The sequence below is a fragment of the Populus nigra genome, chromosome 7, assembly GCF_951802175.1.
Source record: "Populus nigra chromosome 7, ddPopNigr1.1, whole genome shotgun sequence".
Classification (NCBI taxonomy): Eukaryota; Viridiplantae; Streptophyta; class Magnoliopsida; order Malpighiales; family Salicaceae; genus Populus; species Populus nigra.
Window position 1 is genome coordinate 17,131,768 of NC_084858.1, and position 23,548 is coordinate 17,155,315.

The 23,548-nt window shown below is 36.1% G+C and overlaps 5 protein-coding genes across 7 annotated transcripts; 2 read left to right on the forward strand and 3 right to left on the reverse strand.

The window, feature by feature from the left end:
* Positions 1-1,612: 1,612 nt before the first annotated feature.
* Positions 1,613-8,739, forward strand: LOC133699696 (uncharacterized). 2 transcript variants are annotated; one of them, XM_062123071.1, is made up of 12 exons: positions 1,613-1,975; positions 2,705-2,754; positions 3,179-3,444; positions 3,532-3,665; positions 3,794-3,929; positions 4,617-4,713; positions 4,816-4,882; positions 5,394-5,492; positions 6,395-6,484; positions 7,344-7,498; positions 7,953-8,054; positions 8,168-8,739. In XM_062123071.1, exons 3-12 carry the CDS (start codon positions 3,192-3,194, stop codon positions 8,310-8,312), a joined length of 1,278 nt encoding a protein of 425 aa, XP_061979055.1. In that variant the 5' UTR covers positions 1,613-1,975; positions 2,705-2,754; positions 3,179-3,191; the 3' UTR covers positions 8,313-8,739. The 2 variants fall into 2 exon arrangements, with proteins under 2 accessions (XP_061979055.1, XP_061979056.1); XM_062123072.1 differs by lacking the exon at positions 2,705-2,754.
* A 620-nt stretch (positions 8,740-9,359) lies between these two features.
* On the reverse strand, positions 9,360-11,333 carry LOC133698524 (uncharacterized). The gene is made up of 4 exons (XM_062121472.1): positions 11,050-11,333; positions 10,087-10,219; positions 9,863-9,977; positions 9,360-9,684 (listed from the first exon to the last, which is right to left on the reverse strand). The coding sequence occupies exons 1-4, from the start codon at positions 11,202-11,204 to the stop codon at positions 9,623-9,625; spliced, it is 465 nt and encodes a 154-aa protein (XP_061977456.1). The 5' UTR covers positions 11,205-11,333; the 3' UTR covers positions 9,360-9,622.
* A 129-nt stretch (positions 11,334-11,462) lies between these two features.
* LOC133698520 (uncharacterized) lies at positions 11,463-14,388 on the forward strand. Its single transcript, XM_062121467.1, has 4 exons — positions 11,463-11,784; positions 11,881-12,751; positions 13,118-13,284; positions 13,960-14,388. Exons 1-4 carry the CDS (start codon positions 11,603-11,605, stop codon positions 14,165-14,167), a joined length of 1,428 nt encoding a protein of 475 aa, XP_061977451.1. The 5' UTR covers positions 11,463-11,602; the 3' UTR covers positions 14,168-14,388.
* A 527-nt stretch (positions 14,389-14,915) lies between these two features.
* LOC133698523 (NDR1/HIN1-like protein 6) lies at positions 14,916-16,578 on the reverse strand. Its single transcript, XM_062121470.1, has one exon. The coding sequence runs from the start codon at positions 15,950-15,952 to the stop codon at positions 15,185-15,187; it is 768 nt and encodes a 255-aa protein (XP_061977454.1). The 5' UTR covers positions 15,953-16,578; the 3' UTR covers positions 14,916-15,184.
* A 140-nt stretch (positions 16,579-16,718) lies between these two features.
* Positions 16,719-20,469, reverse strand: LOC133698522 (alcohol dehydrogenase-like 6). 2 transcript variants are annotated; one of them, XM_062121468.1, is made up of 10 exons: positions 20,268-20,469; positions 20,033-20,169; positions 19,599-19,636; positions 18,861-19,183; positions 18,357-18,439; positions 18,169-18,244; positions 18,012-18,073; positions 17,655-17,750; positions 17,404-17,565; positions 16,719-17,000 (listed from the first exon to the last, which is right to left on the reverse strand). In XM_062121468.1, the coding sequence occupies exons 1-10, from the start codon at positions 20,308-20,310 to the stop codon at positions 16,884-16,886; spliced, it is 1,137 nt and encodes a 378-aa protein (XP_061977452.1). In that variant the 5' UTR covers positions 20,311-20,469; the 3' UTR covers positions 16,719-16,883. The 2 variants fall into 2 exon arrangements, with proteins under 2 accessions (XP_061977452.1, XP_061977453.1); XM_062121469.1 differs by lacking the exons at positions 19,599-19,636; positions 20,033-20,169; positions 20,268-20,469 and adding an exon at positions 19,577-19,595.
* Between the last annotated feature and the right edge of the window lie 3,079 nt (positions 20,470-23,548).

A 23,548-nucleotide genomic window follows, 5' to 3' on the forward strand; every position in this document is an offset into this window, starting at 1 on the left:
AGGTAGCCTACCCTGATAGGACTGTTCCTTGCCGTGTGTGTGGTCCCTTCCGCCCTGCCCAACAGCTAGCCCAAGTAAAGGAATCCCAAATGTATTTTCCCGCAAACCATGTTTACACGCATATATATCACGGTGATTTCATGGGGCGCGGACAAAAATCATGCATCCAATTCTCTCTTACATGGGATATCAGAAAACATGTTTGATCATTGTGGGTTTTATTAGCTTTGCTCGGAAATTACAGTTTACGAGTATGTTTTTTTTTTTTAGAAGTTGTTTTGAAAAAAATTATTTTGTTATTTTTTTTTGTTTTAAATTAATTTATTTTGATGTTTTAATATTGTTTTGATGTTCTAGTATCATAAATGAGTTTTAAAAAATAAAAAAAATATTATTTTAATATATTTTTCAAGTAAAAAGTACTTTAAAAAACAACTGCTACGACAGCATCAAACAAGCTCCAAGACCTCGTTTGACATTGCAATTCAACCGTGCATTTAAAATATTTTTTGTTTTAAATTAATTGTTTTAATGTTTTTTTAATCGTTTTGATACATTAATGTAAAAAATATATTTTAAAAAATAATAATATATTCTCAATTAAAAAAATAATTTAAAATGTATTTAAAAATGAGTGTATTTTCATTGGAAGAGCAAGTCAATACATATCCAATGGTGTGAGATTAGTTAATAATTATAAGTGAAATCCGCATACAATTGCCACGCATGTGTTGCCCTAGTGCACTGGGGAAGAAATTCTTTGGGATTATTTTGTTATAAAAAAAAAGGGTTTATTAATCAATTAATTAAGACAATGATGATGTAATGTATATGTAAAACAAATATTAAAGTCATATACTTTTATTATATATTCTTACCGTCACAGCTCAATTATTATTGTCATGTTACGATCTAGGGGCGGAGCCACATAACTTTTTTTAAGGGACCAAAACTTAAATATTATTTAGTTTTGACCTTAAAATTTAATTTTTTATTTTCTTATGAAAGCATAATATTAACGTTTTTTAATTTTTTCCGAGCCCAGCCCCAGCCCCTGGTAGAATCTCATCATCATGATTTTATCAACTTTTCAGTCCTTTTGTCCTGTGTAGGCTACTAAGCCTTTAATTCAAAATTTAAATTAAAAAAATATATATGATGGTTGTTTTTAAAATAATATTTATTTTTATATTTTAGAATTTATTTTTAATATCAATAAAATCATAAAAATATTAAATTATATAATTTTTTTTAAAATATTTTATAACCACAAAAATAAACATACTCTAAATAATTGATCCTCCTCCATTTTTTCTCATGATATAACCACAAAAATATTTTTTTCTCACGATATTATATTTTAGATCTCATCCTCTTATTTTTTTATTATTTTTTTTGGGTTAAACAGTTGAAACCTAGTAACTTGAGAATGACTGAGAAAAACATTCTTATTTTTTTATTTTTTATTTTTTTCTGGTGGGATCTCGAAATGTTTGTAGCAAAACACAAGAAGAGAAGTGGAGTTGAAGTTGAAAGCATCCCAGAGACAAAAAGATACAGAGTCAAAAGTAAGGCTTTAAAAGGGTGCGTGTGTGCTTGTGTTAAGCGCCAATCAAACGCTACACACACACACACACAGAGTTGCAACCATAAAAAACAGAGAGAAGAAGCTTACACTCTTTTTACTTTTTGCTAATACTAAAGTTACTAGCAATAAATCCTCTTTCTTTTTTTGTATATATAAACAGAAAGTTCGACTCTTTGTCATAAAAAAACCAACAAAATTTCCTGTCGAACCTTCTAAACTAATCAACTCTCTTCCTTTTCATCTTCTTGTCAGAAAATTTTAGCTTTCTCTTGTTAAAGGTTTTAGTTCTTGAATCTTGACTTTGAGTCCCTTTTGCCCTGTCTGTACTGGCTTCACTTTCAGTTCAATTGCGTCTTTCGGTTACCACCACAGCAAAAACCTTTGATGGTAAGACGGTTTTATTCTTTCTTTTCCGAGTATGTTTGTGAGAAAAGATAACCTTTCCCTTTTGGGCTGCTTGTTTGTTTAGAGAGACGTGAAGAAGATAATAACAGACTAAGATGTGGAAAAAGTTTGTTTTTTTGGAGTCTTGAAATTCAGATAAGTTTCAAAAATCTGTTGAATTGACACAACCGAGTTCTGGGCATTTGTTTGTATTGATAAAGTTTGGATCCTTAATCTTATCGATTTCAAGTACAGTGGGAAATGATAAAAAAAGAGATGGCTTTTACTTTGCTTCATGGGTTTTAGGTTGCTTGTTTCTGTTTTGAAACTGGTTTTGGAGATACTTTACTCACAATCTTTGTCCAATTTTCTACTGTTGTAATTGTTACTTTAATGGAATTTATTTGCATTTTTCTCTGTCATGTTCATTATTCAATCCTGTGAGTTTTCTTGATGTGCTTGCTACATACCTACCTTTTTGCTGCTGCTGCCTCTTCAAAGCTATTTCAGTTCTGTTTGTACCCAATTGCATTTTACCTTCACATTTCTCTTCTAAAGTTTTATTTCATGTGTGATGGGAAAAAAACACATATCACTTTTTCCCTCTCTAAATTTTAGTTATTGCATTTTCCCTTTTCTCATAATGGGGATGAGAGTAAATTATGTAGTGTCATTTGGTTACTTTTATCGGTTCCCTCTTTTATTGAATTGTTATCTCCCTTTTCTTTGCAGAAATTACTAGAAGTTTTGACCCATTTGTCAATCTTCTAATTGCGGATCAGGTGATTTAATCTATCTAGTACTTTTGTTTGGCGATGAAGTGTTTTAGGAGAAGGATATTATATACATATAGCTTGAAATTGTCAAATACAAAGCATCTTTTTCTAAAGCTTTTGGAGAGTTCTAGAAAGAGTTATTTGGATACGGCTCGTGAGTGACCTACTACTTGTACTTTGTTGGTTGGGACATTTAATGTCTTCTTTTGTATCTTGCTTACTGCTAATCCTCCACTTTTCCTTGTGATTGCTGTCTGCATTCTTTGAACTTAATTACTGCTACCATCCTTTCTCCAAGTTCATGCCATGGGAATTGATGCCCTTGTTGTGCTTTGAATCACTGATGTTCCTTGCAAGAGTGATCATATATGCCAAAGATTTTTTTTTATTGCAGCAACTGACTTTCTGTTCCATGGATTGGTGTATACAGTAACTATTAGGATATGGGATGCCTGGTGTCTACTCCGCAGGATTCAGGTGGAAATCGAAGGAAACCTGGGAGTATAGGGGATGTGTCTGTTTATGTACCTGGTTTTCGGATTCCTAAGCCTGTTGATTTCTCTCTGTCACTTGGTGATCATTTGCCGAAGAATTTAGTGAAAAGCCTATCTGCTTTAAGAACTCGTATCGTAGTTATGGCTGGCCAAGAAGCACCAACAGTCTCAAGAACAAGAAGAAAAAGTGCTACACAACATGGTAGGTTGTAACAATCCTGGTGCAGATATCATAATAGATCAGCATTAGGTGAAGTCTTTTGAATTTCAATTTATTTGTTGTCTGCAGGAGGTTCAACATTGGCCGATCTTCATCAGGCTCTTGAAGATTACTTGCCTGTTCTGTTGGGATTAGTTAAAGATGGAAGCCAGCTACAACACAATGTACAATTTGTGTGGATGAATCAAGAGGATGAAGCAGAGGTGGGTGGGGAGTGTGGTCTCGCTTATCCATTTACTATCTGTTGATGAAATCTTCTGTTTTATGGTTTGCAATTCCATTTTTCTGTGCTGAAGAATCATTGATCTGATATTACTGAAGAATTTTACAGGAAACAGCGATTTCAAACGCATGGTATGAGGTGTTGTCAGTTTTGCACTTGATGGCGATGCTATCATTATCACAGGCCAACTTGTTGCTTCTTCCAAGAACATCTTCTGATGGTTACCAGCCAAAAGTATCTGAAGGTAGGTGTTTTCTATAAAAATTTTGTGCATCGATTGATGAAGCTTGGCTAATAGTTTCTTTCTTGCCTGTAATGTGAAGCTGCAAAATCTGTGCTGTAAACAATTCTCTTCTAGAATTAGAAACTCTTTTGGCAAGCATAAGGTAATGCTCTTGTCCAGCAGTTGGAGAGTAACTGCTGGCACAGGAAGCTATTCATGGTATTTCTGATACTTTCTAGCTGGGTCCTGGTTATATTGTAATAGATTGTTAGGTGTGGCAGACAGAGGTGTTAGTCTAATTAGTGACATAAATATCGGCAACATGTTAGTACATAAATATGCATTTCAATATCTAACCTTTAATTAATTAACAACTAGCTATGAAAAGAATAACTTAATATGAATAATCTATAGAGAGGGGTGTGAAATTCAACCTATTGGGTAAAAAATTAATGAGACCCAATGGAATATGCTATCTGAGATTGAAAGACCAATTGCCATTACCTACTAGCGGTCTTACTCATGCATGGTCCTAGAAGGAAGAAATTAGAGATAATGCTATCATGTAGCATCTGTTTGATGAAATCTTTGCATGTGGAGGTTTTGTAAATTATAAGCAATATTGTTGTGGATGAATTCATGCACACATGTTCATTTGTTACCTTTTACTATGCTTCACATTAGATCTCTATTCTGTTCTGGTCACAGAGAGCAGGCGAGCATCAATTGATATTTTCTTAAAGGCTGCAGGATATTTGGATTGTGCTGTCCGGAATGTGCTCCCACAATTACCTAATCCATTAAGGTTTACAAAGATGAAAGACTTGTCCAGAATTGAATTGCTTGTTTTTCATTGCCATCATTTTTATTGCATAATTATTCTGATTTGACTGACTTTTGCTTCCAGGAAAGAACTGCCAGTGGACCTTGCTGAAGGTGTTCTTAGAGCACTTTGCCTTCAAGCATTAGGGCAGGTACCATCTTAGTTTCCTGTATGGATTTGTTTGATGAACTTATAATTTCTACCCATGCTATCCTTGATACCTATGAATGGTAGCTGCACATGGAGATTATCTTGCAGATTTGAGATTAAACTCCTCTCTTTACATTTTTTTTTTAATTATCAATACATAAGTTGGGTACCCGCTGACTGATATCAATCATTTTCTTACACTTGATATATTGGACTCCAACACCTCTTCTTTCTGGACTTGTAGCACATACATGACAAGCTAAGAGCATGTAACCTCTTTGTTTCTTTTCATTCCATAAAATTTATTAGAGCAATTCGTTCTGGCAGTTGACATGATTGGAATGATTAAGATTTCCTCCTTTCCCCTTTTGGCTTGCAGCTGTCTCTTTGAGATGCTACTGCCTATTGATTAGAATTTTCTTATTCAGTTTTCAGATTTTCTTGTCGTGCTCTGTTTTGGTCATATATTCTTTCCACTGTCTTAGTCTTTCTACTCTTTCCATCTGATGCAGAGTGTTGACATCCAACTAGGAATGGCAATCGATAGCGCCAAAGCTACTCTTGCAGTGAAGCGAAGGCTTGCTTGTGAGATGGTAAAGTACTGGCAGCAGGTATGAGGGCACTAACCTTCTTTTTTCTTAAAACTTTTGTAGCTTCATTTTTTTCTCTCTCTTTTTCTTTGGTCTGTGATGATTATTAAATTACCTTTCAGTAGCTTCCAACAAATAATATGGTTTAGGGATTTACAACCATCAGAAATAAAATTCAAAGCATTCACTTGCAATTACCTTTAGCAGGATTTTGTTTTGGGTTTTCGGTTCAACTGCCCTACTTGTTCAATAGGATGCATTCTAGTTGTAGTAAATGGAGGCAATAAAGAGAAATAGGGAAAAAAAAGGAGAAGGGAGGGGAGAGGCAATAGAAGAATAACATGAAAAAATATTATTAATTTCAATCATCAAATTTCACTCTTAAGGCAGCCATTTGAGTGGTAAATTCTCTAATAATGGTACCAAAAGCCTAGCACTATATTTTGGAGTTGAAGGTTTCAAGGGTAGGGAGGGGAATGAACCTTTTAAACTTGTCTGGGAGGTTTTTCTTCTTAAATATTTTCTGAAAAGTAGAGATTCGGAAGTTTATCATAACCAACCCCATCTTTTTCTTTTATTTATTTATTTATTTATTTATTAGGGGGGGGGGGGGTTGTTATACTTGTTTTTTCAACATCGCTTTGGTTACATCATTAATCCCACTTTCTGAGCAAATGTGTAAATACATTTGTCTCTAAACTAGAGAGATAAGTGCTCTGCGTTTACTGACTGTCCCCTTTTTTACTTTAAAATCCTAGCCTTTCCTTCCGTTCTCTTCTTGGTCTACAATAAATGACATCCTGTAAGAACATGTTTCATGTTTTTTCTAATTTTACACTGTTCCTACTTCATATACTGAATTAGAAAGTTCAATCTTGCAGTTATGGAATATAACTTGCTTTCCTTTACTGCTTTCTTGACAGGCTCAAGATAGTATAATGAATCTTCCATTAGCAAATGGTTGGGGGGAGAAGCACCGACTCTTAATAGAGTGGAAATATGTGGAAGCAAAGGTATCCAAGAATTGCTTCCATTCCTTTGTTTCCTCTCAGTATTTTGTTTTCATTCACAATAGAAACTGTCCTTCCTGTCTTTGGTATAACTATTGCTTTTAGATCTTAACTTATGAAAATGATAGTATGTATTCTCCTTATGCTATGTTGCATGGAAAAGATGAACTACTGAAAACTGAACTAACTATTTGATTGGTATTGGAATATAACTGCAATGAACTTGACTAACTTCCTCTCTTTTCCTTACCTTGCTTCTTTGCTTCCTAGTTTCACCTTCTTCCACATCAATGATCAACTAATTGGTAAATCAAGCTGACTTGCACTCAAGAAACTGTACTTGCTTTCACGAATCTCGAATTGCACTTGACTTTAACCTCATGAGAGCCCGACATAATTTCTCGTGATTCTTGAGCTCTAAAAATGGTTTTGATCAAACAGGATCTGTAGCACCTCGCCATTTTGTCCACTCAAAAACTTCCATTGACATGTGCACACACAAACACACACACACACAAGAGCAAGCAGATAACAAAAATGAATTTTCTTTATGTCATTTGACCTTCCCATGCCACAAGACTAATTTCAATTTGGATCAGTAGGCTGATATTGGTTAGGTTTTCTAGCCACTGATTTGTTGGCCTGTTCTTTTTAGCTCAATCTCTAGTGTAATCATATTTTTCTTTAGATAGCATGTTTTCTTTTCATTTAAAAAATCCTTTCTAACTTTTCTTGTAATAATATTCCAACTTCTCATATAAAAAAAATCCTTTCTAACTGTTTTGGTTTCTTGTAATTTGCATTTTATATCGCTGACATTCAATCAAACTTTTCTTTTAATAATATTCTTTCACCAAACCAGGCTGCAGCATACTATTATCATGGCTTAATCCTTGATGAGGGGAACACAGAGAAGTCTCATGGGATGGCTGTAGCTGCCTTGCAAGCTGCAGATGAGTATTTTAAAGAAAGTAAGAGGGCATGTGAGGCATTCAATGCAGCTTCTCCATTGTCAAGGTAATAAATCTATTAAAGTCCCTCCTGCTTAGGACCTTCATAAGGTGTCTCTCTGTGATGGGCAATGCATTGTATACTGGTTCATCTTTGTTTTATGGTGTAGCTTTTTCTTCATAAAATCAATTTAATGTGGTTTTTTCAGTGGTATTGATCTTCACTAAATTAGCGTATTTGTTTCCTGATCTTACTGCATGCTACTAGTCAAAAAGTTAAACAATTGCTAAGGGTCTTGGCTAGTAATGCCTTAACGTTTTGGTATATCCATGGCATTGGTACTGTTCGGCCATGCTGTTTCCATGGGTTTTGCATGTTAGGACATGGTTTTCCAAATTATGTGATTTATTTTTATTGAATCCTAGGTGGGCGATGCATTCAGATGTTCTGTAGTAATATAGGCCTTCACTTAATTGGAATTTTGCATCTCCTTCTCAAGTTTCAATTCATTTTGATGCAGAAAACCGCCGCTTTGGGGAACCATGAAGTATCTCTCTGACAAAATTCCAAAAGATACTTCTATCAAAGTGCGGATAAACCGCGATCTATACTCCTATGAAAAGTAAGTGATGCTTTTTTAGGTGAATTTTGGGTTGAAGTTATTTCCAAATTGCTTGGTTAATAAGTGAAATTACATGATCCTGTAACTTGGGGTTCTGGTGATTTTGACTGCAGAATCATGGAGACGGCACCAACGTTGCCTGATTTTGCTTTGGCGCTGAAACCTGATGACTTTCAGCTCCCTCCAGCTGACTCTTCCTGGAACGAGGAGAATGTAGTTGCTGGACAAGCCAGTTCCAACCATCTGAGGAGCGAGTGAAGATGAGCCATACTACATTTCCAGAGAAGATAGGCACATGTGGCCAAAAAATTGCTAGAGACAAGGGCGAGTCAACAAGTGAACCATTCTTCCATTGGGTGCCAAATCTACTTTCGGCACACCCTGCTTTCCGCCTTCTTTACCCCCCCCCCCCTCTTCTTTATCTCTCATTGTCAAAGATCTGTAAGTTATCATGCAGTAGAGCTCTGTACAAGTTCCCGTTGTGTGTAAATTGGATACTGCCTGAAATTGATTTTCTTTTCCAACACCAGAATAACCGTATGCCATTCTCCTCATTGAACTTGAAGCTAGCAAAATTTGTCTAGTTTGATAGAAAGCTGGCGGGTAAAGTTGATTACAGCTGGTGTATCTGTGTGCATAGAAAGAATGGCGTGGGAAAGAAATAAGGACAATCATTTTTTCGCAAGCATTTTTCTGCTATTTTCTATTGGTAGCCTCATTGCTTTTACTTCTTCCAGCAACACTGGCTTTGATGTTGCTCTCTTCGAGTTCTCAAATCTCAGCAGTAGAATGTCATCGTTAAGATTAAATGAATGATTGACAGCAAAAGAGCAGCTTCGGGTGCCCCATAAAATTGCCATCTTGAAAAATATTTCCAATCCAAGCTCCTGTTGCCTACATGTAGTGCTGATTGTTCTTTTGGTAATAATTTAAAATCTAAAATAAATTATTTTTTTTATTAAAAACACGATTGAACGAAACTTTAGTTCTCATAAATCATAATTTGACTAGCAATAATAAAAAGGTACTTTGTACCAAAATTATTTTATTATCTCAATTAATAACCTTTTATATATATATATATATATAAAATCACTTAAAAAAATATTTGCTACAAAACGACATTGCTCTTTAGAAGGAAAACAATACAATTTGAATGGAGAAATGTCTGAAAGTTATGGTAAAAATGATATAAAAATATTGTTTGGTAATAACATTAAAACTGCCTGTATAGTTGAGTGGCGTTTTTCAAGTTTATCCTAAAAAGATCATCACTTCACTTAATAAAAACATAGAGGTAGGGAATGACAGTAGAAAAATCTAAAATTAGCAGAAACTACAAGCTTGGCGGTTATCCACAGACAGCCTGTGGCATGGGAAGTTTACTCGGACATTAGAAACATACAACTAGGTTGCCATACTGCGCATTACATAGAATATCGTTCCGGTGTTACTAATATTCCCAATTTTGTAATGTTTGATTCGTTACTGAAAAAGTAAAAAAGTTCTCTCACGAAGCTTTGGCTGGCCAAATGAACTACAACCCTGTTCTTGGTAAAACTCCCCTGCTAATCTTCGACAACACCATTGCCACCATTCTCAGACAATTGCTTTTCTTTTTCCTGTTCCTCTGCAAAAATGACAGTGACTAGACAAATGTTATGGATGTTACATCACCGCAAATGGCAAATAAAATGACAATTTCTTTGATAATTTAAAATGGTCAAATGCAATCATGGAGGAGAACAATTGAAATCTTCGCACAACATTTCATCACACATGCAAAATCAAACTGCACAATCACTTACCCATTAGTTTATATATTGCCTTTTGCGTGCGTCTTTCAAGCTTATCAAGCTTATTCTGCACATCTCTTCGCAGGTCCCAGTTTGGCTTCTTTGGAGCAATGTTGAGAAACGGATCCTAAACATGCACCCAAATTCAGAATACAAAAATATAAGCAGAAAAAAGAGAGAAAGAACAAAGACATAGACCACTACTAAGGAAACTTGATATTTTAAGTAACAATTACCTCTTCCTTCTCTGATGGTGGAGGTGCAGCTGCAACAGGATCTTCAAACTTTGGTAGTACTGGTGGAGCAAGCTTACCCTCCTGAAGCTCCTTGTCTTGAGGAACATAATTTCGGAACTTCATGCTGGGATTACTGAAAAGAAGAAAAGGGAGTTGTGTACGTTAAAACATACTCTATGATATTATCAACACACACACACTGGACATAAACACCCATAAACATATCAAATTTGTAGCATGTTTTCACGAAACCAGCTAACTATATGCTAATGATTTCTATTTGAACCTTGTTTTGTTCTGAGCAAGGGGGTGTTAGGTAGAAAGTCTGATAATCTCTAAGATCTCATTGACAATCTTATTGTATCTTTGCACAACGAAAGGGGGTAGGGGGAAGCAAACCACTAACTAATTCACACAATGAAACATTTATCCTTGACGATCTTTGATTCAAAAAACCCTTTGCCTTTATATTAGATAAGTTCCATGGCATTACAATTACTTGCTTCTTCTTTTTTTCAAGACATTGGAAAGTTTCCTTGGAAACAAGAAAACATATATCCAATCAAATATCTTCTGGACTAGATGGATCCTATTCGTAGATGGTGACTGACTATAATTTCATCTTTGGGAAGCATTAACAGAGTATTTTCCTAAATAGCTACATATTGGGATAGACATAACCATTATATTTTCCCTAACATGTACAATTTCCCCCCTCAATTATCCCAATAGCTAAGACAAAGAAACAATAACTTCAATGTAAGCAGTTGTCTTCAACCCATCCAGTGATAAACAATAAACAAAGTAACTAGCCAACCAGTTGCCATTAACCTAACTACAAAAAGCAAACGATTTTCTAAATCTTTATTTATGCAAACAAAAACATATTAACTAACTTGTGGGGTTAGGTTAATGAGCAAAGTTAAAAAAGGGGAAGAGGGTGATATATTAAGCTATACTCACGATTCTTCGGCAGCTTCATCGTCATCATCGTCGGCGGTCTTGGCAGAATCAGCATCAGGAGTATTTAGCAATTCTTGAGCAGCTTTGAGAGCCTTAAGCCTCTCACGACGGGCTGCTGCTGCTTGTTCAATTGACTCTTCTTCCTCTAAACCCATTACTACTTACAGTCTTCCTTCCACGATTGATGCTTCAAATTAACCTTGAGCCAGTGATGTAATCCCTGTCTTTCCCTTTTCTTTCTCTCCTATGCCTCCTCTCTAAGCTCCAAAAGGATGCTTCGAAAAATAAATATATGGGTCTAATCCAACCGACCCTTTTTCTTTTAACTGGGCCGCAGGATTCTAAAAATGGGTTTTAAAGCTCGCGATGGTTAATGGGCCTTTTCTAACACAGAGACAGACAAATACTGCCATGTTGCAAAGGTAAAACACTACTCCCATCCCATTTTTCCTTCTTCTTCTTCTTCTTCTTCAAAGAAACCAGTTTGATTTGAGAGTGATATGATGAGCTAACTTATTATTGATGATTAGCTGTTGTCTGTATTTGATGATTGATGATGGAGCAAGTAGAAGCAGCAAGAAAGAGATGCTCAAGAGTTATTGACACCATACACAAATTACCTTCTCAAACCAACATCACTGAATCATGCAAACGCACTCTCCTCAAATTAGCCCAATCTGAGCTCCATTTCCTCTCCTCTCGCTCCACATCTACCCCCCACCACACGCCCCTCAGGTTTTCTCTTCAATAAGAAAAGACCATCACTTTTTCATCACTGAAACAAATCCAATATTACAATCTATTCTAAAGTTTCGTGTTTTTGTTTTGCAGTGTTAATATTGGGCACTTAGAGGCTGTGATTCACATTCTACAACAACCCTGTATAACTGGAGTTTCACGGGTTTGCAAGCCAATTCCTTTATCACTTCCAAATAGGAAAAAGATTGAATCTCCTACAAAGAATGCGGTTCATGTTGATATTGTCTGTACTCTTAATAAAAACCCAGTTTGGATTATTGTTTCTGATAGGAACCCAAGATATGTTTCTTGGTTTAGAGATGGTAAAAGTAGTAAAGGCTTAAAATTTAGACTTGAACAAGTTTTGGGTGCTGCTCAATCTACTCAGATAATGAAACCTTGCTCTATTGTTTTGTTTTTCTCACACGGGATTAGTGATTTTGTTAACGAGAAGCTTAGAGAAGAATTTGGGGCATGTCAGCTTGGATTGGAGTTTGCTTTGTTTGATTTTGATTTATGTGAGGAATTAGAAGGTGGTGAATGGATTAATGTGGTTGCAAATGCAAGGTCATTTCAAGAGGCATGTGTTTTTGAAATCAAGGTTGGTGGTACGAAGGAAAATACAGTTTTGGGTTCTAAATATGGGGTTGAGAGGTCATTGAGTCTTAATCCTACTGGGCTGGAGATGATGGAAGAGGTTACAAAAGAAAACTTGGATGATGGTTTTGATTCTCTTATTTCGGAGATGAAGTTGTCATTGATGAAAGTTAAAAGTGTGGATGTTGTTGGGCCGGGGGATTTCATTGGAGATGATGATGGTGATGATTTTATAAATCTTGATACAACAGCCTTAATTGCAATTGTATCAGGAATTAGCAATGGTTGTACTGAGAAACTTTTGGCTACACCAGAGGATGAATTAAGGAAGCGATTTAAAGGAAATTATGAGTTTGTGATTGTACAGGTAAGATTTGATTTGATTTTTTGTTTTTGGCTGCTTCATTGCCGCACAATCTTTAGCATCTATATCACATAGGGTGTAATCTCTGTGCTTGCATTTCAACTGGAAGTTCAAGTAGCTGTTGTTATATATTGCATGGATTGCAAAGCTGAAAATGGACAGTTAAGTTAGCATACATCATAGCTGTTCAGATGTCCGTGTATTGAGTGGCATGCAGTAAGATGTGTGCTAAAACGGTTTGATACGTTATTAATTCTCTTTAAGAGTGTTGCTATTTTAATTTATAAATTTTCTCCTATGACCATTATGGACTGTAGTGCATGTTGTCCTCCAATGTCAATGTCTAAACCTTTCTCAACCTCTCGCCAGGTCAAATCTGAAATTCAGAATCCAATACTTGCAGAGATGGCTGGTGTTATACAAGGAAAGAGAGGCATAATATGTGAAAGTGTTCTTTCAGAGTTTAAACAGTTGGTATCAATGTGTGGAGGGCCTAATGAGAAGCTTAGAGCGGATAAAATACTGAAATGCCTTATGTAAGTTATTTGGCAGATTGTTCTTTTCTTAAGCCATTGAATCTAGTTTAAAACGGTTCAAGAGAATTGATTTTGATAATCATGCAACTGTTGGTGTTGTTGGAGCTTCTTTATTTTTTTATTTTTTTCTCTCTCAGGTTTTCTTCTTCTAATCAGTCTATCCTCCATCTTATTAATTCCTCTTCTTATCGTGCTTCTTCTTTCTTTCTTAGCTGTACATATAATATGTAGTCTTTAATATGAACAAGATCTGAAACCAGCCATTGAACTCTATTTTTGTGCTTCAATTTTAACCTTATAGCAACCAATCATACATATTTATCCATGAAACTCTGTTTCCCTAAAGCCGTTTTAATCAACTATAAATAATAAATGATTCTCATCCCACAACTTAGTTGAGAGTGTCCTGGTTTGGTTCCAGGATTCCAGTGCTAAATGTGCTCCCTTTTTTCCCTCCCTAAAACAGAATGTGAGTAAACTCTGTTGGTGTAGTTCTGGGCCTAGGATAAATCACATGAAACCAACTGAATCACATTTCCACAAATATTTTGCTCAATTCCAGATTTCATGTCTTTCTTTCCTTATTTTTTTGTTTTGTTCTGTTTTTTCCTTTTTGATGTTGGAATATGGATATTATGTGTGATTTGCTGTACTGATGCTAAGAAATTGGAATAGGGTTGTGCCGGATAGTCCTTCAGAACGCATGATGGGCGTCCCAACAACAAGAAAGTTGGCATTGAAGAACAAGGTCGTTTTTGGGACTGGTGACCATTGGCGTGCTCCGACTTTAACAGCAAATATGGCATTTGTGCGAGCAGTTTCACAGACTGGGATGCCTCTGTTCACCATCGAGCATAGACCAAGGGCCTTAACTGGTGATTAGTTGTATGCAAATGTGTGACTGATTAGCAATTAAAATATTTGTGGTTAGCAATCACAGGTATCAAAACTTTATCTAGCTATTCATTAGTTACTAGCTGTACATCTTAAAATGTAACTAACAACAATAAGAAGTCTGTCATTAAAGTACTGTAATGTTCATTAATTTCAACACTGTTAAGATTACATCAGAATAAGCAGGATCTCACTGCCTAAATGTGGAAATCTCTCCAATAATAATCTTAGAAAACCTCTCTGCCCATTTGGAGAAAGAATTTAACTGGAAAAATCTCAGCATATAATTTTTAATTAAACGCTGTCTTAGCCGGTGCAAACAAGAAAATAATATTGACCATCTTCTGGGAAGTTCCAAATTTGTTGATATGGTTAATTACAGCTGATTTTTCTCTCCTCCGCCATTCTCAACATATCTTATAGTTTGAGGTGTGACATTCTGAAGAACAGTAGGTTTCGTTTGGGGTCTTTTCTCAAGACTTGCAGGATTTTTGTGACCGAATCATGGTTCTTTCACTAATATGGTAATTCTGTGTGTCTAGTCTCCTCCGGAATGTGCTTTTCTGAACAAGTCTTGTCGTCTAGAACGTGTCATTTTTGAAGATTGGGTTGGATCCTGGTCGTGCTTTTTGCTTAGACTGCAGGGATTTTGTGACCTAGTCATGGTTCTTTAACTCATGCTAGTTCTGTGTCTGAGTCCTCCAAGAACACGCTGCTTACCACTGTAAGAAGTAAAGTTTTAGCTCACTTTCTTATTCAGAAAAGTTGTTTTTAGCATGGTGGTTTGATGTCAGCCAGCAAGCATGCAGGTGGCATGCATTCCATTTAACAATTTTCTACTTTCCTAAAATAATTATATCCTTAGTCACTGATATTACAAAAAAAAAAAAAGAGTACATATAGAAAAAATCATCATCACAACTGAGAAATGAGTACCGAAAGCGGGGGGGAATGGGAAAAAAAATAGAAAGAAAAAGGAATTCTAATGCCATACGTGCATTGAAATTCAAAGCTTTAATCTAAACTTGCAATTACTAGCCTTGATGCTAATCAGATTGTTGGTAGATAAGCTATTCACCACCAACAAGCAATTCCCTAAGATCCTCACCTTCCTCAGCTTCAACCTCCCAAGTTTGATGGAAACTGGTGCATCAATCTTAAGATCCAATGGAATACGTCCTGTTTGTTGTTGCTCTTGCAATTTCCTCATTAAAGTTCTTCCATACTGTGTTTGCCCTGTTAAGCTCACATCCAATTTTGTTATGTTCTGGTGACCTTGGTGGAATTTTGGTATTGAACCTTGACAAAGCCTAGTGTTCGTGTACCATACACTCAGCAGTCCACCTTTCTCGTGGTAAATTCCAATCTTCTTGTTGGGGTTTTTTGCTGTGATCTTCACATCGAATTTAGCATACAAGGTCATATCAAAGTTGAGCCTCAGGTCACTTATTCTCAAGCTATCTACGGAGTAGTTGGGGATTTTTGGTTTGAAGACAAGGTAAAGAACGCCTGCGGTGGCTCCGACAATCCCCAGTAGAAGGACAAGGAGACCTACTGTCCAACATATGCACTTGCAACAGCAACAGCTTGTGGTTTGTGATAACTTACTCTCTTGCATAACTGCTGGAATGGTACGTAATGACAGTGGAGGTTGCTGCTGACTCAGACTCGAACTGCCCTTTCCAGATGCTACCAAACCTCGCAACACCAGTGGTGCTGTTAGTGGTGGCGCTTCCACATCTACTGCTGGATGAATTCTCTGGTTATCTCCCATCACCTGAATTCTTTCTTCTTCTCCTTCTTTTTTTTCCTTCTATATCAAAACTTATTTGCAGACTTGGGAGTTTGTTTTCATCGTTGCTCTCTTCTTTACTTAAACCAGTAGTTGTACCTCAAAAGCATTGAAAATATATAAAACCCTTCCATAATTATATCAAGTGGAGGGAGCTAGCTGACTAGAGGAGGTTCCTTGTAATGTATGACCTCTGATTTTGTGCTTGAAACAAGGCACTTTTTGACAGGGAAGGTCTTACCTTCCGCACCTAATAATAGCACATGGGACTCTTGATACAAGGTAGTTCAGCTAAGTAAGATGCATTTATTGGAATTTCAACATTCCAGGAATCTTTATATGCAGCATGTCTCCCTAGAAATTAATTAAAAAAAAGGACAAGGTACCTCCTCTCGGACCTAAATATTAAAATGTGCTGCAAGTAGATTCATCTAGAAGAAAAGAAAAACAACGTCGTGATGTAAGGATCTAATTTTATTTTTTTGTTGAGAAATCCTAATAGAAGGCCTCAATTGAAAAATGAAATTGTTTTGGGGCAAAATTGATTCGAAAACTTGTTTGAGGGAAATTTGATGCTAACCAAATAATGTGATTTCTCATCATCCACTTTCGCATAACCTTTGTTTTCAGAACAATAATAACCCGAAGGATTAATGAGAAATTGTGTGAGCTCACACAAAAACTAACAGAAACAAAGAACACAAAGAACAAGAAAGGAGATGAGAAGTACACTAATAACACAGCCTCGTTCTGTAACGCATGAACCATTTCATCAAGTTCAAACAAATCTTCACAGGTACAATCATCCCAATGTATATGATCACATTGACCAGCAACTAGGCATAACCTTGAATAAACACTCATCTTTGCTCCACTTACCCCCTCTAACAAACTTCTTCAGCCAGAAGCCGAGTTATTTTGGCATGTGGATGACACAGCGTAGACACTTCCCTTCTCTCATGAGTTCGAAAGCTTTGTTGATTTCCTCGAATGGCAGATTATGTGTAATGAACTCATCTATCTGGATTTCCTGTATTAAAACTGTGAAGTTAGTACAAACATCTCGCAGATTATATTTGAAAGATACTTTTGTTTATAGATGACCAAGTGTTTATGGACTTAGAGACAATCGATCCCGGTGACTGTAGAATTTGACATCAAGGGCTCGTTTAGTGACAGGAATGGACACAGACTAGATCAACCAACCAGTAAACTGGCCAGTTATTTCACAACACAAGATGTGCTTTTGTATAAACTCGATAATGACATACCAGGACATGTAAGAATTGTCAAGCTACTGGACAAGGTACAAAGAGGCAGGTGTTTCGATAAAACTTGAAGGGAATGGGGTAACATTTTCGTCAAAACAACCTTCAGTTGCTAATATAATGCATCAAGAAGGATCTGCTATGAATTTATGATGCTTTACTTACCTTATTCATATACATGTCAACTAATGAAGGAAGATCTGATTTTGGTTTCCAACCTCCAAATAAAGAGCCCTTCAATGTTCTTCCAGAAAGAAATAGGCCATAATGAGCAGATACTTCAGGCTTAACTTTTGGCACACCGAGAGTAACTGTTAATCCCCATCCCTATGGTGTGCACAATAAGAAACAAAAAGTTCAAAAATCAATAAAGATTAAAGTAAATAAAGAAGACGGAGTATTGGAAAGAAAGGTACATCACAGCAAGATTGTAATGCAGTTGTAATCATTCCAGTGTCACCGATGCATTCAAATGAGTAATCTGCCCCTCCATCAGTAATACGTTTGATAACCTGAAAAATTAAACATCACAAAGACAAGGTAAAACTAATACAAAATCAAGGTGGCTTCTGGTATTTCCATTTTCCCATTTCTTAAAAGTACAAGAAGCAGCCAACCCTCTATCTGTAAATCTTTGCTCTCCTTTTTCCATCCCTGCCTAATCATCTACCTGCCTTGTGAATGTCCCTTTTATCAAAATTTAAAATTAACATACATTTTTTATGTTAAAGATTAAAGAAATTCCTCATTCCTGCAGTTTAGGTGAATGATACCTGTTGAATAGGTTCGTTGCAGTCATTTGGGTTGATAAACTCAGTTATTCCAAAATCCTTTGCTGCACACGTAAGAGAATCTCCATTAAGATTCAGAGATATTGGATTGCATATAAACACAGAACCAAGAATTTTAAAGTGCAATGCTTAATCATACCCTTGTCACATTTTTCAGGGTTAGTGTCAACACCAATTATTTGAGATGCCCCTCTAATTCTAGCACCTTGCGCAACCTAATCATAAAATGAACAAAAAAAAAAATGTCAACATCATGCTCATGAAAGCACATTCTACTGGTACTTGGAAAATATTGATGCTAAAGATGTTACTAACAAGCATACTTACAGAAAGGCCTACAGTCCCAAGACCAAAAATCACTACAGTTGATCCTTTAGATATATCAGCAACATTCCAAGCTGCTCCCAAACCTGAAATTGAACAATAATTATCATGCTCAATCCTACCAATGAATACATTGACACTCACGTGCTATTGGAGTGATAGCCATGTTATCATCTACTTTCTTGCTTATCAATCTTATACCGAAAGGTGGATGTAGACTCTATATTTGCACCTCTGGCCCTCCCTCTCAAACAAGACAACCAAAAAATTCCTGAACACCATTGGCTGGAGCCCATGGTGAGGGACTATCCCTGGTTTTTTAGCCATGTTCCATGGACCTCTCACCTATTCAATTAAAAGACACCCCCGTTTCTTCTTGTACCATGTTGGATGCAGGTGTATACCAAAACAATTGGGGATGATTGTGGGATTGAATGTGATAAGAAGATATAGACAGAAGACCCTAACATTAACTTGATAATAATATCGCGACTCTAAATACCATACCGGCAGCCAGACCACAACTAAGAAGGCATATTTTTTCCAGAGGTGCAGCGGAGCTAACTTTAACAGCACATCCAGTGTGCACCACTGTATATTCACTGAAACTTGAAACTGCACAATAATGATAAACTGGTTTCCCATTGATTGAGAAGCGTGTTCCTTGGTCACTATGCATTACACCTCGCCTTTCCAACCCCAATACTTGGCACATGTTGCTTTTTCCAGACATGCACTGTCTACATGTCTTGCATTCTCCAGTGAACACTGTGAGCACATGGTCGCCCTCTTCAAATTCAGTCACTCCCTCCCCAATACTCTCAACAATCCTGCAGATTTATTGTTAGAAATTTAACATAAATTGCCAACCTCGCTGCACAGTAGACAATCTTTATTATTTAAATCTCGAGAACTACAATTCGGTAGTAGTAAGATGTACAATTTGCATTAGTGCTTCTCATGCAAAACATAGTGATATAAAATGCGATTATCTTGCAAATTCTCTATCACAGAACATTTTTGTAGGAAATCTAAGACAAATTTTAGCTGCCAACAGATCGTCTAGATTCTCATATTAAACTGACCAACACATGCACATACACATTTGTTTGAACTTTGATCTAGACCAATTAAACAAATCCAGTAATCATAGGAACCTCAATTTTGAATAAATCATTTCATAATTATGCACAGGCATGCAGAGCATTATATAATTAGATTACAAGTAAAAGGTGCAGAAAAGACCCTGATGCTTCATGGCCAAATATCCGAGGAAATATAGCCTGCAACAAACAAGCATGTTCTATTAGACATTCAGCCTGTTGACTTGATTGATTTACAACTCTCAACTAAAACAAAAATTCTAACTATAACATAAACATGAGCAGATATTTCTTAGTTTCGATTGACGAGGAAGGGTGGACTGACATACTAATTTCAAGATAACCAGATAACCCACCTCCCAAAAACTAAATGAAAACTTTTTCTTCCAGAATAATTTCAAGATACACGAATTTCAATTGCATTAGCTTAGAATCCAGTTCAATATATATAGCAATTGAGTTTGAGAAGTTGCCATTATTTAATGTTTAAGCTCCGTTCAGTAAGAAAGTAGACTGGAATTGACTAAAAATTATGAAACAGTAAGTAAAAATAAGTAGAAAGCAGGGTTAAATTACATGAGAATCCAAAGCAGAGAGGTCACTGCGGCAGAGAGAGGTAGTGACCACTTTGATTCTGATCTCTTGAGGGTGTGGAGGACTCACTTCCACTTCCTGCATCACCAATGCCTCCCCAGCTCCCCATGCCACCGCAGCTTTTTATATCATTAAACAAACAACAATGCAATGTTATAAACTTAGATAAACAAATCATCATCATCATCAAGTCAGAAAAAGAAAACAAGAAAGTTACCTTTGCAAGTGATGACATTGGGTTGCTTGATCGAAGATGACATTTTGATTGCTTTTTCAAAGGGATATGGTGGCAGAGAAGAGAATCTTGAAGGTTTCGCAAACGAGATGGTAGAGTCAATGAGAGTTTGCGTTTCTCTCTGTTTAGTAAATGGCAGGAAACAAAGATGGGTAGGTAGGTCGGTAGGTACTGAGAAGTGGGGACTCTTTTTTCAAGTTTGGTAGTTGGTGGATATATATATATATATATATATATATATATATATATATATATATAATGAAACAGTTAGAAAGGGGCAAAAAAATTCAAAAATTACCTGTGATAATAATTAAAAAAAAAATGACAGAATGGTCATAGAATATGTTGATTGGTCCTGCAGAGCTTCATTAGTTTCTTGAAAAAGTCCGTTGTTCTAAGCTTGAGTTATTACTGACACATTTTATAAATGATGGTGAAATTAGTTTTTCGAGATTACTACAACCAATCTTTGTTGGTTTTATGAAGAACTATTCTGGTTAATTCTGCGTACGATAATGTGGTGACCTTGTTAATGGAGTGATTATGCTCACACAAAACAACATTGATCAAAAGTTTACAAAGAAAGGTTGAGATTTGTAAATCATTCACACCGCTTTGAGTGCTGAAGCTGCTGCTGATGATGCTGCTCTACATGATATCAAGATCAGCACATCCATGCATAAGCACATCAGAAGCTAGCTAGCTAGCTGCGTGCCGATCCAGGAGATATTGTGAATGATTTAAGCTCCAACCAAAAACCATTCTATGGTGGACTCCAAAAATGACTTTTGCTGCTTATTTCCATATAATATAATCATTTTTATTCAAAATAAAATAAAAAATTTCTTGGGAATTAATATAATAGTTCTAACAAGGATTGCCTATATAAGACTTGGTTAAAGAAAATAAGTAATTCCTTAATTAGAATGAAAAATGAACGCTGGCCTGTGATACCCTAATCAATAAGTTCCAAACCACAACTTTTTCCAACGATATTGAAAATTCGAAAAATCATAAAGGCCAAAGCCAAAGGAGCCATCAAGCATTTTCCTTTACAAACTATACATATCTAAATTTCTTTGAAGTTAAAAGCAGTTTTGTTCCTTCTTCGCTAGCATGTGGCTGTGTGTGCAAGCACGCATGCGCAAGGGAGATGATGAAAACTCAAGAGAAAGATGGGTTCTGAAAAGTTTATTAAGGTATTTGATATTTTTCTTATGGCTATTGCTTGTTGAAACTTCAATACATCTTGACTATTTATAGCCTTTCGGAGCTTAACAAGAATTCTAATTTCTGAACAATAACTAATAAGCATTATCCTAACCTAATCTAAGATAGTTGTAATAAATCAGAAATCAGAACTCAAGTCAGAAACTAAGTTATGCCCGGGTAGAGTTGCTGCCTTCAAGGCTGTCTCTGCCGCATACAAGTCCTCTTAATTCTGGATTTTCCTTCTCCTTTTTTCTTTTAGGATACTTCCTCTTTCTCCCTCTCCTGTTGCCGCAACGGATCTGCCTCTGGTTGCCGACTTACTGCTGCTGAAAATCCTCCTCCCATAAGAACTTCTTCCACCAACCTTGCTGCTGGAATTTCTGCCGTGACTTTGCTGCTGTTTCCTTGCTTATTCCACAACCTCCTAGCTCTATTGTATGCTTTTTTTAGCAGCCTACCTTGGTCCTCATCAGGAGACTGATACTCTCACCCTTCCGAAGTTCTCCAGCCAAGAATATTGTTGTATGGGATCCACAGAGTTGCACTAATGTGTCCAACAAATATACCGCAGCACCTTCACTATAGAGCAGAGCACATAAATGAAGTTAAAATGCTGAATTTTCAAGAACCACTCAATCATGATTTTCCAACATTTTAGAAGATTTGCAAATAAATAGGAAGGAAGTGAGGAAAATGAGCAGTGTGCTGCAACTATCAACTAATCCAAGTGCAAGATTTGACAATTCTAGAAAAGAATGCTGGAGAAGTTTACTAAAATGTTTTCTATTCCTCAATAAATACATAATGAAGTCCACAAAGAAAATCCTTAGGACATGTTGCTAGCATATAGACCAAAATCAACTACAAAATGATCGCAATTTGCAACTCACTATTCATATTCATAAGCAGCTTAGATTTACTCTGGATGAACTGTAGAAACAGATAGCAGTGAAAGGTTTTGCAGTCAATGAGGATTTTGTGTTAATGTGCTTTTCCAGTACTATTGAAACAGAGCTAGCACACTCTCGCGTGAAAGGCCCAATCGTTAGTCTCTTAGAAGTTCTATTTACTCTCAGAAACTTATCAACTAAACTAGTTGTCACCTGTACCAATATGTTATCATTTATTTTGTGTAATAATCTTTTACGAACAGAAACTATGAGATAACAAATATCATATATGAATGAAAATTCACTCCATGTTCATTTTAAGACGATATAGAAATACTTAAAAGAGTTCCAGATTTCTTACCTCTTACTTCTTACTTCTTAGTCACAATTCATTCACTCCCAGAAACCGACCGCCTCCATCTTTTAGCTGTCATTTTTCAGCATTACTGTGTTGCTTTTTCCTTATTAGATTCATCAATGGACATATACCAAATTTAATGTACATTAACCAATTTTTGGATGTGTAATGGTTCCCCTTGAATGATCCTCAACTCAAGTCTCTGGTTTAGTACCGAAAATTGAAACTTCAAATCCAAAGATAAATTCAATTTGGGATTGTTACACTAATACTATGCAATTGAGTTGCCATAATTTTATAAGCCAATAATACCTGAAGTCACTGCTACCCATGGGATACAGTAATTAGTAATGTTGAAATGCTACAGATGTCAGTGTATATTATGGCAAGAATATCAACAATATATGGCAACCAAATTGTAACAGAATATCTTGTATTTATTGTATTTATTATAGACTACAAATCAGGGATTAGAGACAGAAAATTAGGGATTATTACATGTATTTAAAGGACTGAATTCTTCCTTCAGAAATCAATCAAACAGAGAACAATTTTACATTGAAATCTGATATTTGTGATATGGTATCAGAGCCAATTATTCTGATCTAGACCTTTGTTCTTTTCTTCAGTTTACAGACTGAATTCGTCAGTATTTCGTGATTTTTTTTGGGATTTCCTAGGATGTCTGGAGAGGCTTTTCTTACTCGATTCAATGGCAAAAACTATGCCAGTTAGGAGTTTCAGTTTCGTATATTTGTTAAAGGAAAGGAATTACGGGGGCATCTCGATGGATCTTCACCAGC

Bases quoted from the DNA above. Each gene is read 5' to 3' on its own strand.
- LOC133698520 (XM_062121467.1), top strand. From the start codon at position 11,603: ATGATGGAGCAAGTAGAAGCAGCAAGAAAGAGATGCTCAAGAGTTATT. The intron at 11,785-11,880 runs GTTTTCTCTTCA...TTTGTTTTGCAG, and splicing joins CCCCACCACACGCCCCTCAG to TGTTAATATTGGGCACTTAG. The intron at 13,285-13,959 runs GTAAGTTATTTG...AAATTGGAATAG, and splicing joins AAAATACTGAAATGCCTTAT to GGTTGTGCCGGATAGTCCTT.
- LOC133698522 (XM_062121468.1), bottom strand. From the start codon at position 20,310: ATGTCATCTTCGATCAAGCAACCCAATGTCATCACTTGCAAAG. The intron at 18,440-18,860 runs GTATGGTATTTA...GTTCAATTTCAG, and splicing joins TAGTTGTGGTCTGGCTGCCG to GTTTGGGAGCAGCTTGGAAT. The intron at 17,001-17,403 runs GTAAGTAAAGCA...GTTTTAATACAG, and splicing joins TTGACATGTATATGAATAAG to GAAATCCAGATAGATGAGTT.
- LOC133698523 (XM_062121470.1), bottom strand. From the start codon at position 15,952: ATGGGAGATAACCAGAGAATTCATCCAGCAGTAGATGTGGAAGCGCCA.
- LOC133698524 (XM_062121472.1), bottom strand. From the start codon at position 11,204: ATGGGTTTAGAGGAAGAAGAGTCAATTGAACAAGCAGCAGCAGCCCGT. The intron at 9,978-10,086 runs GTAATTGTTACT...GTGCATGTTTAG, and splicing joins CACCATCAGAGAAGGAAGAG to GATCCGTTTCTCAACATTGC. The intron at 9,685-9,862 runs GTAAGTGATTGT...TCATTTTTGCAG, and splicing joins GGCAATATATAAACTAATGG to AGGAACAGGAAAAAGAAAAG.
- LOC133699696 (XM_062123071.1), top strand. From the start codon at position 3,192: ATGGGATGCCTGGTGTCTACTCCGCAGGATTCAGGTGGAAATCGAAGG. The intron at 5,493-6,394 runs GTATGAGGGCAC...CTTTCTTGACAG, and splicing joins TGGTAAAGTACTGGCAGCAG to GCTCAAGATAGTATAATGAA. The intron at 6,485-7,343 runs GTATCCAAGAAT...TCACCAAACCAG, and splicing joins GGAAATATGTGGAAGCAAAG to GCTGCAGCATACTATTATCA.